General features: G+C 40.5%; 1 protein-coding gene across 2 annotated transcripts in view; it reads left to right on the forward strand.

Moving 5' to 3' along the window:
- ctnnd2a (catenin (cadherin-associated protein), delta 2a) overlaps window positions 1–13308 on the forward strand; it is a 265825-nt gene that overhangs the window by 220641 nt on the left and 31876 nt on the right. For both annotated transcript variants that reach the window (XM_085173422.1, XM_085173423.1), the window contains 2 exons: window positions 434–607; window positions 3980–4130. In XM_085173422.1, the coding sequence (XP_085029548.1) occupies window positions 434–607; window positions 3980–4130 (325 nt within the window). The remainder of the gene's footprint in view (window positions 1–433; window positions 608–3979; window positions 4131–13308) is intronic.

The raw sequence follows: 13308 nt of genomic DNA on the forward strand, positions 1-13308 counted from the left end.
GGAGTGATTTACTCAGTGTCTCGGTAACTTTTCTAATAGGTCAGGGTGTACCAGGGGCAGTGCATTTCGCTTTTCTCATGTGAATTCAGTCACTCTGACATAAAAAATGTGTTTAGATCCAAAAGCAAGTTTATTCAGATTTCTTATGCAGGTTTTTATAGAATCACTGTAAGCTTTGCATGGTAGAACAGAAAAAGGAACATCCTACGATTTCACAGTCACTTATTTCTCCTAGAATTGGTGAAAAATGTCATTAAAGTGTTCAACCACATTGAAGAGGTGCTGGTTTTTGGTTTTAAACAAAGTAAACAGTTTCCTAAAGGGTAAAACAAAATGTGATTGTGAGAATGGAGTTAACGGTTTCCTTAAAGTATTTCTTCATGAATATAAATTAACATAAAAAATCTATTTCACTCTGTCTCATCTCTCACAGTGGGATGGCGTGGGCCCCTTTCCCGACACGGCGGAGCCCCCCAAAGGAGTTCAGATGCTGTGGCACCCCACCATCGTCAAGCCCTACCTCACCCTGCTGTCGGAATGCTCCAATCCTGACACTCTAGAGGGTGCAGCTGGGGCTCTGCAGAACCTGGCTGCAGGCAGCTGGAAGGTAATGCTAGATTTGAGATGCTTTTCAAAATTGTTTGCCTTGTTATATTATATTGTCAAATATAAATTGTCGAATTATACAACCACAGATGAGTATACAACTGCAAGTGCAGATGTGTTTAGCTTGTCCTAACACACAGTGGCTGTGCAGTGAATGCAGAGACACACTTTACTAATTGCACACAGGTCTTGTGCTCTGAAAAAACATAGATAAACGTGCATATTCACATTATATGTTGGACAAAATACTTAAGTATGCATGTATAAGCTGAATGTGTGCAAGTAAACTGTGTGAATATGCATGCCTGGTGCTAAGAGCTTCATTGTATACAGTCAAATGCAGCAAAACCTATGAAAAGTCTTCTGCCTCCATAACCACATAGGTTAAAAAAAAGGTACTTTTCTTTTGAATTAATAATCTTTTTGCTCACTGCAGCATCCTGCTGACTTTAAAATATTTTGAGTTCGGTCTCGTGTTTTTATGTCTTCTATGTAATGAAGTATTGCATGTTGCTCAGTAGGAATGTAATTACTGTAATAATGTAAATGCTCCAAACCTGTACACACAGGGAGTAGAGCCAGGGTTCAACAACAGGCAACCGACGGAGGCAGCTAGATGATAATAATGTATGAGTCATGTCATATTGGAGAGCACTGGTGGGGGCAGCTGTAGCCTTGAGGGAGGTTTATATAAGGGTAAAAGGCAGAAAGTGTGTGGGTATAATCTTAGCTTGACCTTAATAAAATAAAATAAAAATAAAAACTGCGCCAGACATTGTTGGTCATAAATTAATGGAAGTATTTATTTGATCCAAAAAATGCAGTTTATGAAAATATGAACTCAAAGGGGAGTGACAGACAGGGGAGACACTGTGAGAGTATGCTTCAGTGGACCTGTAGATGTGTATGGGATGTGTTTGTAACTCATTTTGAATTGGTATTTCCATCGACAGTAGAGTAGACAGTCAGTCAGAGCATGACAGGTATAGAAGAGGGGGTCTCTAGAATAATCAAGGGTGGAGGAGGAGAAGGAAATGATGGGGGTGGGTTGTCTTAAGGGAATCACACGTTTGAAATTCAGCACAAAAAGTAAGGAAACTTGAATTTGGTAGATTTTTCTTTGTTGTAAAAATGCTTCTTGGTAATAAATGTTATACTATTGGGAAGCCAGTGTATTTCCCCTTAAATGGTGCCACCTTTGTAAGGAAAATCCGGTTGTGAGTTGATGTTATTGACTCTTTGTTTTGAGCTTGTGGTACCCCAGGTGCTGACAAACAGGTGCCTGATTGTCAGCACCTGTGAACAAGGACATTGCTACAGCGGTCAGTTGATGTCTGCTCTAAGCACTCCACATTTGACTGATCTGGATGGGACCTGTGCCATAGGGCAGCTTCAAGTGAGGCCTAGCGCCATCTCCAAGTTAAAGGCCAAGTTCCATATAACAGGGAATTTTGGAGACAGGCCGTGAAGTTGGTGTCTCAAGAAAAGAACACCACAAGAAGACTGTTTCCTCACCCCGTCAGCACATAAGCAGTCTTCTACAGATTTGTAGTCTTGTCTCTCAGGACCATTTGGTCAACGGCTCTCTACCCAGACTATCTGGAACAGACTGCACACTGCCAATCTCTGGTCTCATAGGGCTGCCAGAAGGCCTGCAATGACTGCCCTTCATTGTACTGGTTTAGGGAACATGTGCTGACATCAGTGCATGTTGCTAACACCTGAACATGTGGGTGAATTTTATGTTCAGTGATCAGTCAGGATTCTTCCTACAGCAGTTGGATTGTAGGGTCAAAGTGCAGAGAAGATATCGCTGCAGTCTGGGACTGAAGTCTTCCAACAATGCCCTCGAAGATCGCCCCCACAGAGCGTGGTTTATAAGAGATATGGCATTATGGAGATGAAGGAATGGCCTGCCTCCAGTCCTGACCTCAACCCCACTGAATACTCATGTGATCAGCTTTTGCTCACCGTTCATGCCAGAGTGACCAACACAACCACGCTGGATGACTTGCAACAAATGCTGTTTGAAGAATGGGAGGCCATCCCACAGTAGTGTGTAACCAAACTGGTGATCAGCATGAGTTTGAGGTGCAAGGCTGTTATGGCTCTGTGTGGTTCTTCCACATGCTCGTCTGTTGTTAAGTGAATAAATTATTAAATTTCCAATGTGTCGTGTTTATTCATCCTTTAATCATTTAATCCAGGAAATGAAACCAAACAAGTGTCAATAGCAGAGTAAAATGTTTTAAGCAGAAAAAGACTGCAAATTTTTCATGGGTGCAACCCACACGCTCAACTCTACTGCTCAACCCACAAATGCATTTTCCTTACAAATGTGGCACCATTTAAGGGAGAATAAACAAGCTTTCCAACAGTGTAAGACTTATTGCCAAGAAGCACTCTTAGAACAAAGAAATATTCAACCAAACACAAATTTTTATTACTTTTTGTGTTGCGTTTATTTTACAAGAGCCTAACTGTATGAACGTGTGTGTGTGTTTACATGCATGTATTGTTCAGTTTTCTCCTGTTGTGTTTTTAAGTTAATTGTCAGTATTCTTATAATTAAATTCGAGCTGCTATCAGTTTGTGAAGAATTAGTGTTGGCACACTAAACTCTGCCCACGTAAGTCTTACCAAAGATCATTTCAATCCAAGGGTAAAATATTTCCTAAAATGATCATATGAAGAAACACAGTTTGTAAACAGAACTGTGTTTTAACCTTTACATGTTGTGGAAAGATCAATTATAAAAGTGACAGAAACTTTCAGCCTCACACTTCAACCACTTCTACCGATTCTTGGGCGTTTCAGTACCTCCCCAATTGTCTGCAATTGACCCATAAGGCAGATGCATTTGAGCTGTTCAGGGTTGAGTGGCCCATTTGAGGGTACCTTGATAGTTGTTGAGGGAAGATAGAGAGGTCTCCAGGCTTAAAACTCCTCTGGTTGGTTCATATAATTCTCCCTCTCACAGTATATTACTTGTGACACAGCGTAATGCGTCAGTTGCTGAATATAACATCTCCCATTTGACCACTGAGCTCTTTCTGCCTCTTTCCTTTTTTTCTTACACTAACCACTTTACTCAAAGAAAATCTATGGGGTGTAAACAATTTCATATAAAGCACCCATGACAATTTTATTAAGCAAAACACTGTTATCCTAATTTCACATTGCAGTCTCTTTTTTTGTTGTTGTTGTTTTTTTTACATGGTACTAATTAATTGTTATTTTGCTGGTGTTCTTCTATTTAACTTTTATTTAAAATCCTCCTGTGCAAGATTAAGTGTAAATATACTCCTTCTTTATGGTCGTTGGACGTTAACACTGTGAACACTAACTCTTTCCACTTGTGTTTTCTTGTCAGTGGTCAGTGTACATCCGTGCTGCTGTCCGTAAGGAGAAAGGCCTTCCCATCCTAGTGGAATTATTGAGGATAGACAATGACAAAGTCGTGTGCGCTGTCGCCACTGCTCTCAGAAATATGGCTTTGGACATCAGGAACAAGGAGCTCATTGGTGAGTACTGATAAAAAACTTATCCAAGGGGTGGGGTGAGGCACCAGTGAATTTGTCACTGGCTTACAAACGTTGGATGCATGTCATTAATTTAATCTCAAATGGATATTCTGGTCTGTTCTGGCTCACCTGCTATGAGTCATGCGAGCCAAGTGGAGAATGTCGGTGAGCTGTGTAATTTTGACCAATTAAATGGTAGTCAATGATGAAAATTAAATTTGCAATTAGGTGTGTATGATAAGCTAAAATTTGAACTTTTCAACTGTCGTTTAATAAGTGCATCATGTTTGGAAGTGTCCTGCCTATGGAGATCATATAAAACATATAAGAGGTTGGCTTGTTCTGCTATGTAAGTCGGAGAGCAAAATTGCAGTTTTTTTCTAAATGATTAAAATAGTTATTTAACTGAAGCGAAGGTGTGTTTGTTGGCGTGAGAAAATTAGACTAAGAAATAAAGTGCAGTAAAATAAAGGGGTAGTTGATATGTATTTGAACGAGATGGGCTGAACAAAGCAGAAGAGATGGAGAGAGCAGAAGAGACAAGCAGATCAAAGGCTTGCTTTTGGCTTTGAAAAGTACACAGTGGTAATGAGTGAGCCTCAGTCAATCTGGTAGCATCAACACATCTAGGTAGTAGAGATCACTTCTTAACCTGAGGCATTAAGACACTATTGTGTGTGTGTGTGTGTGTGTGTGTGTGTGTGTGTGTGTGTGTGTGTGTGTGTGTGTGTGTGTGTGTGTGCCTGAACAAACACCACACGTGAACATAAAAGCATATAAATGCATTTGTTTGATATCACTTCTCCTCCTCTACTATCTTGGGTAATCTTAGCTTCCTAATGGGCTCGGTGGTTCCTATAGCAACCCCGCTACCCTCAGTTTCAGATGAGGGGTCTCTGGTGCCTCTGTGGTTTTGCAGAGTGTTGTTAGAACAATGGGGAATGCCACCGGCAAAGCTCAATACGCCCCCTACTGTGACAGTCTGGCTGGCACACAACGGGGGATTACAGATAATTGAAGCCTTAGCATTGAGACATCTGAATGGATTTGAATGATTTTTGTTTTATTTTGTTGCTGTTGTTTATTCAATACACCTACAAATGTATCATTAGGGAATTGGATAGCAGTGACCTTACAGCTACATTAATATGTATCCCTGTGAAAAACAATCCAAGGCCTTTGCATGCCGCTCTTTTTTCAGCCTTTTTTGTTGCTCTCCAACTATAGCATAATTCCAGACACTAACTATCCATTTCCATCGGCTTATCCAGCGTCGCTGGGGGATGGAGCCTGCCCCAGCTGTCATAGGGCAAGAGGCAGGTTACACCCGGGACAAGTCATCAGTCTATTTATTGCAGGGCTAACAGAGAGGGATGGACAACCTCTGACGCTCACATTCACACCTTCACTCCAATTTAGGATCAACAGTTACCGTAACACGCATGTTTTGGACTGTGTGAAGAGGCTGTGGTACCACTACAGGCAGGGAGAACATGCAAACAGAAAGGCCACATCCAGCCAGTGAATTTGAATCCAGGACCCACTTGCTCTCAGACAACAGTTCACCACTGTAACCCAATTAAAAATACAAAGTATAAAATAGAGTGCAAATAAATTAAACCTTAATTTTTTGTTGAATACTTTAACAAAATGTTTTTAATGAGTGGCAGGTCTAAGCATCAAGCATGCTGGAGTACACACCCTGGACCAGTCGCCAGCCTGTCATTGGCAATTTAAAATCACCAATTGACCTACCACCCCTAACTGCATGTCTTTGGACTGTGGAAGCCAGAGTATCCGGAGAGAACCCACACAGACACGGATGCAAAATTACACACAGAAAGGACCTGAGTGGATGATGAATTCAAACCCAGTACCTCCTTGCTGTGAGAGAACAGTGATAACAGTGCTGCCCAAACCAAAACTCCAGGAATCAAAATAAACCATCGCCACATAACCCAGAATACAAAGATACAAAAGTTAAACTAAACTCGAAGGCATATTAAGAAAAGAAGAGACCCAGAGGCTCTAAATCAAAGACTCAAAACATCAAAACTCTGATTACAACCAAAACAGAGAATAATGATAAGCCAAAATTTAGAGTCCAAACACACTCTGGATCAGAGACCACGGCCATGACAACAGAAATTTTATGCATCTGACTAGGGATGGGTATTGATAAGATTTTCACGATTCCGATTCCATTTTCGATTCTGTTTAACGATTCGATTCTTTATCGATTCTCTTATCGATTCTTTTTTTAAAAAAAGGAGAACATTAAGTTCGATTAGCTTAGAACTTTGTTTTATATCTTCTCTTTGAACAAGATAGAAATTTAGGAGTAACATGGCCTTACAAACCCAACAGTGAGATCTTAAGAGATCCACAGCCTACGGCTCTTCAATGGGGTGTCACTGGGTCCCCAGGAAAAAAAAATTGTAAATGTAAAATAATAAAATAAATATTCTTCTGTAGCAATAACAAAGTATAACATCAATTATTCAGTAGCAATTACACAAGAATATCCAGTAATGTCCCTGCCTACAATTAAACACATTCACTTACTGAAAATCATCTGCTGTGGCAAATGGGTGCAAGCCTTTGACCACAAACTTAGTCACTGCTCGGTGACATTCGTCTATCCTAGCCTGAAAGGAGACGCTAACAGTAGACTGCAGTGAGAACTGCCAGCATCTGAGCCAGACTCCGTCTGTCTCTCTCATCATGGTCACCTAAACGCACAGTAATGGCAGGTTTTGTAATAAGGCAGATCGCGCTAACATAATATGCACTGTTAGTTGATTATTTACCTGCCGCATTAACGGGAGAGGACATGCAAACGTTACCGCTGCTGCTGGGTTGAGATTCACGAGTCCGGAGCGGAATTAAAAACACGAAATTCATTTAAGGTTATCGCGTGTTTTGTGAGCAAATGCTTTTGCATATTCGTAGTGTTTCCTCCCTTAAATGAAATATCTACTTTGCAAGTATTGCAAGTTGCCCTGTTGTCATCCGTTCTCGTAAAGTATAACCAAAGTTTTGAGCGTTTGAGCCGCTTACGCGCCGTGTTTCCTGCCAGGTAAATGACGCTCCGCAACGTGGTGACGTCATTCGGGGCGACTGGAATCGATAAGGGAATCGTTTGCAAAAATGGCAAACAATTCCAAGGAATTGAAACAGTGGGAACCGGTTCTCAACAAGAACCGGTTTTCGATACCCATCCCTACATCTGACAGATGCATGAGAACAAAAAAAAATACAAAATAAAGTCAAAAAAGAGGAATTAAGAAGACGCTGCTGCAGTTTATAGACTGAAAATATTTGAAATACGGGAAATATTGTGCCACAAACTACATTAAGCTGCAGGGAGGGATGCTGATTCTCAGTGGGACTGTCAGACACAGCAGACACCTTCTCAGGGATTTTTTAAATTAATTGCTACATTTATTACATTTAGAGTGATGGTATGCTGACTCAGGTCAGCTATCTTAAATCACAGAAGTCATTTCATAATCGTTAGCCGTTAAAAGATGAATGTCTTATTCTTAACAAGTAAAGTAGAAAGATAGTCAGTGTCAGTGGCACCCACTGACAAAAAAGTTTCCTAAAAGCAGAGAAGATTGAGAGCGAGCAAGTGAAACAGGAGAGGGAATAGTGAGGGTTGAGCCTTTGCTCTTGGCAAGGTGTAAGTTGATACATGTTGACAGAGAAGAGGCAGAGGCCAGGCACTCCTGAGACAAGCCCCATTTGGCCAGTGTTCAAAAACTTTATTCACTACAGTGACTCTAACCTCTGATTCAGACACCTTTTCTACTTTACACCACATACTTCAGTAAAACAACAGTTTAACCTGAAGCGACAAAGTGATTTCACAGTGCAGTTTGTTCTGTCTTTGTAAGATCAAAGTTCCAGCCAATTATAATATCATTTTGCATGGCTAATCTAGAGAAAATCACCTCTTTCTAAAAGCAAAAGCCAAATCTTCGGCTTATAGAACTCGTGTGTCATAGCCTGTTAGTGCCGGTAAGTTTGGCAGCATCACCATGGGGGAGTGGTAGTTTGCGTGAGAGCTCAACAGTGCCAGCGGAGAGAGAATCATCTTTCGCATACAATAACCTCAGTGTCAAGTCCTCTGGAAAGCTCTGTGATTGGATAAGAGCAAGACAAGCGAGAGGGAAGGAGCAAGAATCAAGAAGGTTTGAAGAAAAACGCAAAGAGGGGCCAAGTCAGGCTAAAGAGATGGATCAAAGAGCGGTGGAAAATGAAACAAGAGGGAAGAGAGCAGAGAGCAGTGATAGCTAAGACCTAGCTGCATATGTATGCTTATATTCCAATCCCCCTATAATGTGATTTAGTAGCATATTGATGTCGCAGAGAATCATTCTTCTCATCTGTCAACGTTTTTGTCTCTCTCCTGATTTCACCTCCTTCATAGTGTTTGATTTGCATAATGTACTGTACGCCTGTGTAGCAATAAATGAGGCCCATTCACTGCTACACTGTCTGTCAGTGCAATTCCTCCCCATTTACTTACAGATGGTAATTTGACACACATGAATTGGAAACAGCTCTTGAATGCCAAAAAGACACTGTATTTTCTCCAAATACACCAACCATTTAAACACACAGGCGATGCTTGTAACCACATTCAGAGGTTAGCATTTCATGTAAATGCAATGAATGCAAACATGTGTTTAAGAAATGTTATTTTTAAATGAATGCTGTTGCACAAAGTGAGCGGCCTCAACTTCAACCTGTAATCAAGTTTCGGCGTGAGGGTTTCAATTCAATTTGATTCCAAACACAAATCCCATCTGCAGTGTGAGATTTTTAAAAAATATGGGACTTCTGTGAAACTGTTTTACTTATTAAACAAATTATTGTCTTAGTTTTTCGTGAAAGCATTGAGACTTTTAAGAATTCTTTATAGTGATTAGGGGTGGGGGGAAAAATCGATACTGTGTAGTATCGTGATATTTTGTTTGCTAATAATGTATCGATACAGGGACAGCAGAAATCGATATTTTGTTACAAAAAGGTTTTTGTGCTCTGACTTCAGAGCATGTTGATCCTTTTTCTGAGCAAGAATCCTGACATTCCTTCACTGTCCAAATGTGACAGTTTACTTATTTTAATTTAAGACATGTTTTATTTTAATTAAGTTTAAAACGTTTTTATTTAATGTAAAATTATATTTTCTTTTAATTTACTTTCAAATTCTTCAGTTGCTGAAGGGGCTGCATAGTTTTCATAAATTGCATAGTTCAGAATAGCTATAATTGTACCAGATGGTTGCGTTCAGTTAAGTTGGACTAGACTGTAATACAAACTGTTCAGTTTGTCAACAATAAAACTGAAATGAGACAAAGACTGAGTGTGAGACTTTGATATTAGATAAAATGAATATTGATAAAGTTTACCTTTATGTACAGAATCTGAATATCGCAAAATATTTTAAAAATCGCAATAATATTGTATCGTGCGTTAAGTATTGTGATAATATCGTATCGTGGGATGTATGGTGATTCCCACCTCTAATAGTGATGGACATGATGTCCACATACGGCACAAAAAACTCGCTCCAAGCAGAGAGTACAAAAAGGCATGAAAATCAATCCAGTCAGCGTGTGAATACCAGATTTGTTGGCTTCCTTTCTGCATTTGGTCTAGAGTAATTGAGTAATAGAGTAACATCAAACTAAGCTCTCCACTTGAAAGTGGCTCCAAAGCGCCTCTCTCACATGAATCAGCAGGTGCTTGTTGTGGTGCACACCTCAGCTTATCAGGATGTTCTCTTGTTGTCTTGTTTAACCCTTTTCCAACACCCTGGCTGTAATCAGCCTGATGCAGTGGTAACATTATGCAGACACAGGCCAGTTTCCCACTGATATTCCTTGTGGTTGAATGTAAAGAGAGCATGTCTGGAATCACGTCAAATAAAAACACCCTCAGAATAGAGATAAAGCGATCATCTTTCTGACTTCTTACTGTTCACAGAAGACAAATTGTAATTTACTCTGATTACAGTAATAAAATCAGCGCTGTTAATTTATAATAAAAATGAGAGCAGCTTGCCATCATAAAAGATAACACTGGATGGAAATTGTAAAAGTGGAGTAACAGTCTACTTCCTCCACTTCTCTTCCTGTTTCTTAGTCCTCTCTTCTCTAACCACACGTCTTGATGGCTTAAGCCTTTCCTCCCACTTAATATGAATATTACACGCCCTTTTCTCCATCTCACACTTTTCCTTTCCTTCTCTTCTTCTCCACTTTTCGCCTCTCGTTCATTTATCCCACTCCCACACCTTCTCCTCCTCCTCCCTCGTCTTCTCGCAGTGTCGTTTCAGACATGAGCTCATAACGCCTCACCTTCCCTCTATCGCAGTCTCCTGCTCTTTGTGTCTCGTGTTGATGACATCAGTGCTGGGGAGTGTTACTGTGGAAACCAATGTAGTGCGCCACAGGGATGTCACTAATTGCACGATTGCAAGTGTGTGTGTAGGCGTCAGTGTGTATTCGCTCGAGGTCAGCTTCAGGAAAAAAAAAAAAAAGGGAAAGGTGTTGACAACTCACCCGTTTTAAGCCTTAAATCTAAACATTTTGTTCCAGGACACCGACGTCGTTGTAGGCTGGCTGATTGCACTGAGCAGGGAGGGGAAATTACATTACATGCTTCCTTCCACTTTGCGCATTCCCAGCCAAAGAAAATATTTTTAGATCACCACAGAATGTCCATTTTGTGTTTTCCTCTCCCACGCCAATTTTTACATATTTTTCCATCCCTGCTGTCAACAGACTGCACAATGGTAAGCACAAACAACTTTGCAAAGAAAGCAGGCTGAAAGACAGTGCGGACATGTACACTGACTCACACAAAGTTGACACACACTGTCCCTGTTGCAGCAGCACTTTATGAAATTTCTCCGTCGCCTTCGGGATGAATCTCTCGTGTTCGAGTGTCTGGCATGTCTTTTATCAGCACACTGGCATTCTTTGTCCTCTGCCAGACTGGGAGCATGTCAAGAAGAAAAATAGAAATGGAAAGAAACAAATAGAAGAGAGGGAAAGGAAATACTGTTTGATCATTAGCATATTTTCAGGGCCTTAAACTTATTACTCCAGGATCTGGTTGATGATCTTTGGAGGTGCACAAACACCTTCAGTTTTGTTCTGTATTTTTTTAAGACATATTCAAAGCTCTCATGCTTTTCTTTGTGAAAATGTCTCTGAAGAGACCTCCCAGTGTTCATCACTAAGATTATAGCAGAGCTTTATCTCAATAAGTGTTAGTGTGTTTATGTCTGAGAGTGTGCGTCTTATATGTCTCTCCAAGCAAGCATTTTTCTATATGTGTGCAGAATGCCTGTTATAAAGCCACAGGTTCCTCACAAGTGAAAACACACATCCCTGCCTCTCCTCCCTTTATCCTCGTCTAACGCTTTGCGTGTCTTATGCTCTTCTTCTTCTACAATTTAAACTGTAAACTCGTCAACTGCAGACATCAAAGACAGACACAAAAGGGTGAGATATAACTGGTATGAAAAACCAAGCGTAGGAAGCCAGAATAGTTTATTACTGGGAAGCAACAGCATGCCACTTTCCAATTTACCTCCATTTCTGACCTTTTAAACCTGCTGTGTTTCATGTCTGTACTCTCGTCTGAAGCCTATTTATTTATTTGGAAGTTAAAAGGAATACACTTCCTATTGCTGTGGGGAAATCAGCCAGTTTTTTCAGGTTATTCATATTTATTTTTGCCTAAGGAAGATTTTGATCGTTTGGCTGCAGGGTGCGTGCGATTGCGGTTTCCACTCCTGTGTGGACATAAACTTCAGTTCATGTGCTTTCCAAACAAGCCATTAACCAGAGTGTGTGTGTTTCCGTTGGTGATTTAAGTAAGAAAATCAGTATATTTTGTGCCAATAATTATCTTGCATCTCAGAATGACAGCATTAATGTTTACAGATCTCTTCAGGGTTTATATGTTGATGTAATCTTGGTGTATGGCTGCATATTGAGTGTGAAATCTGACTGTCTGACATCAAAGGATGTTGCCCGCATCACTTCTATGCTTTCAATAAAGGAATATCCCCTGCAAATAGAAAGCAACACCCTGTTGCTTTGAATCTGGCACCCCCTGTCAATGAGGTGATGTACTGCTGATGAAATCACCCTTGAGACACTGATTCAAATCACACAGATGCACCTAAGAATTAGATCTGTCACAGAATGTTTTTATAGTGGCTTCCTTTATATACTTTTTTCTATTTAGACTGCAGTTACCTGTTTTTATTAGACTGCCTGTTTGTATAATAATTCGAGGCACCATAGCAAACTCTTCAGTTGCACATATAACTGTATTCCCAACGTGTATTCATTTTCCATCATCAAATTCACGCTTTTATGAAAACATCATCGTCACAAGTCATGTTTGATTTGTTTATTCGAGCGGAAAACTTTCATAGAGTCGTTAGCTTTTATTCAGCCTATAACAACTTCAGAAAACACAGAAGAGGTTAAAAAAAAAATGTTGCCAGAAGCTTCTGATACCTGGAAGCATTCACCAGCCCACCTTTGGGACCCCGACCCAGTCACTGATAACCGTGTATTAACCATCCTTTATTCTCAGACAGCCGGACGCCACAACCAATCAGGCAGTGTCATCTTTCCCCACATCTCCCTGAGACAATTACCTCCAATTTTACTTCAATAACACTCCCCCTTCTCTGTCAGTAAACAATCAAATCGCTCCATTGTTGAGGGTAATTGGATCTCTTTAAATCAAATCAGCCATTATGGCCCTGATGAAGCACGCCCTGCTCAGCGGGAGTTAGCGACACATGAAGGAATGCAGCACAGGAATACATTACCAGCTCTGCCTCCCAGGTGAAGATAGCTATATTGGAGGAGTTGTGTAATACAGGTTTATTAGACTGTGCCGTGATCAGCACAGGGCTTGTTTCCCTCCTTGAGGACATGTTCGGGGTCTAGCTCACATTTCAGCGACAAAGAAAGTAGATATAAGAGTAGAGGGGAGATTGCACACTAGCATGTAGAGGTGCCACATTAGGATTTTAAAATAGAATGAGTCACAACCCACTCGTAAAAAAAAAAAAAATCCGTCTTAATCCTCTCCTCAGCTCGATTATTTCTTCCGTGTGCGTGCACTTATGATC

The sequence above is a fragment of the Neolamprologus multifasciatus genome, chromosome 9 (assembly GCF_963576455.1).
Source record: "Neolamprologus multifasciatus chromosome 9, fNeoMul1.2, whole genome shotgun sequence".
In the NCBI taxonomy this organism is placed as follows: domain Eukaryota; kingdom Metazoa; phylum Chordata; class Actinopteri; order Cichliformes; family Cichlidae; genus Neolamprologus; species Neolamprologus multifasciatus.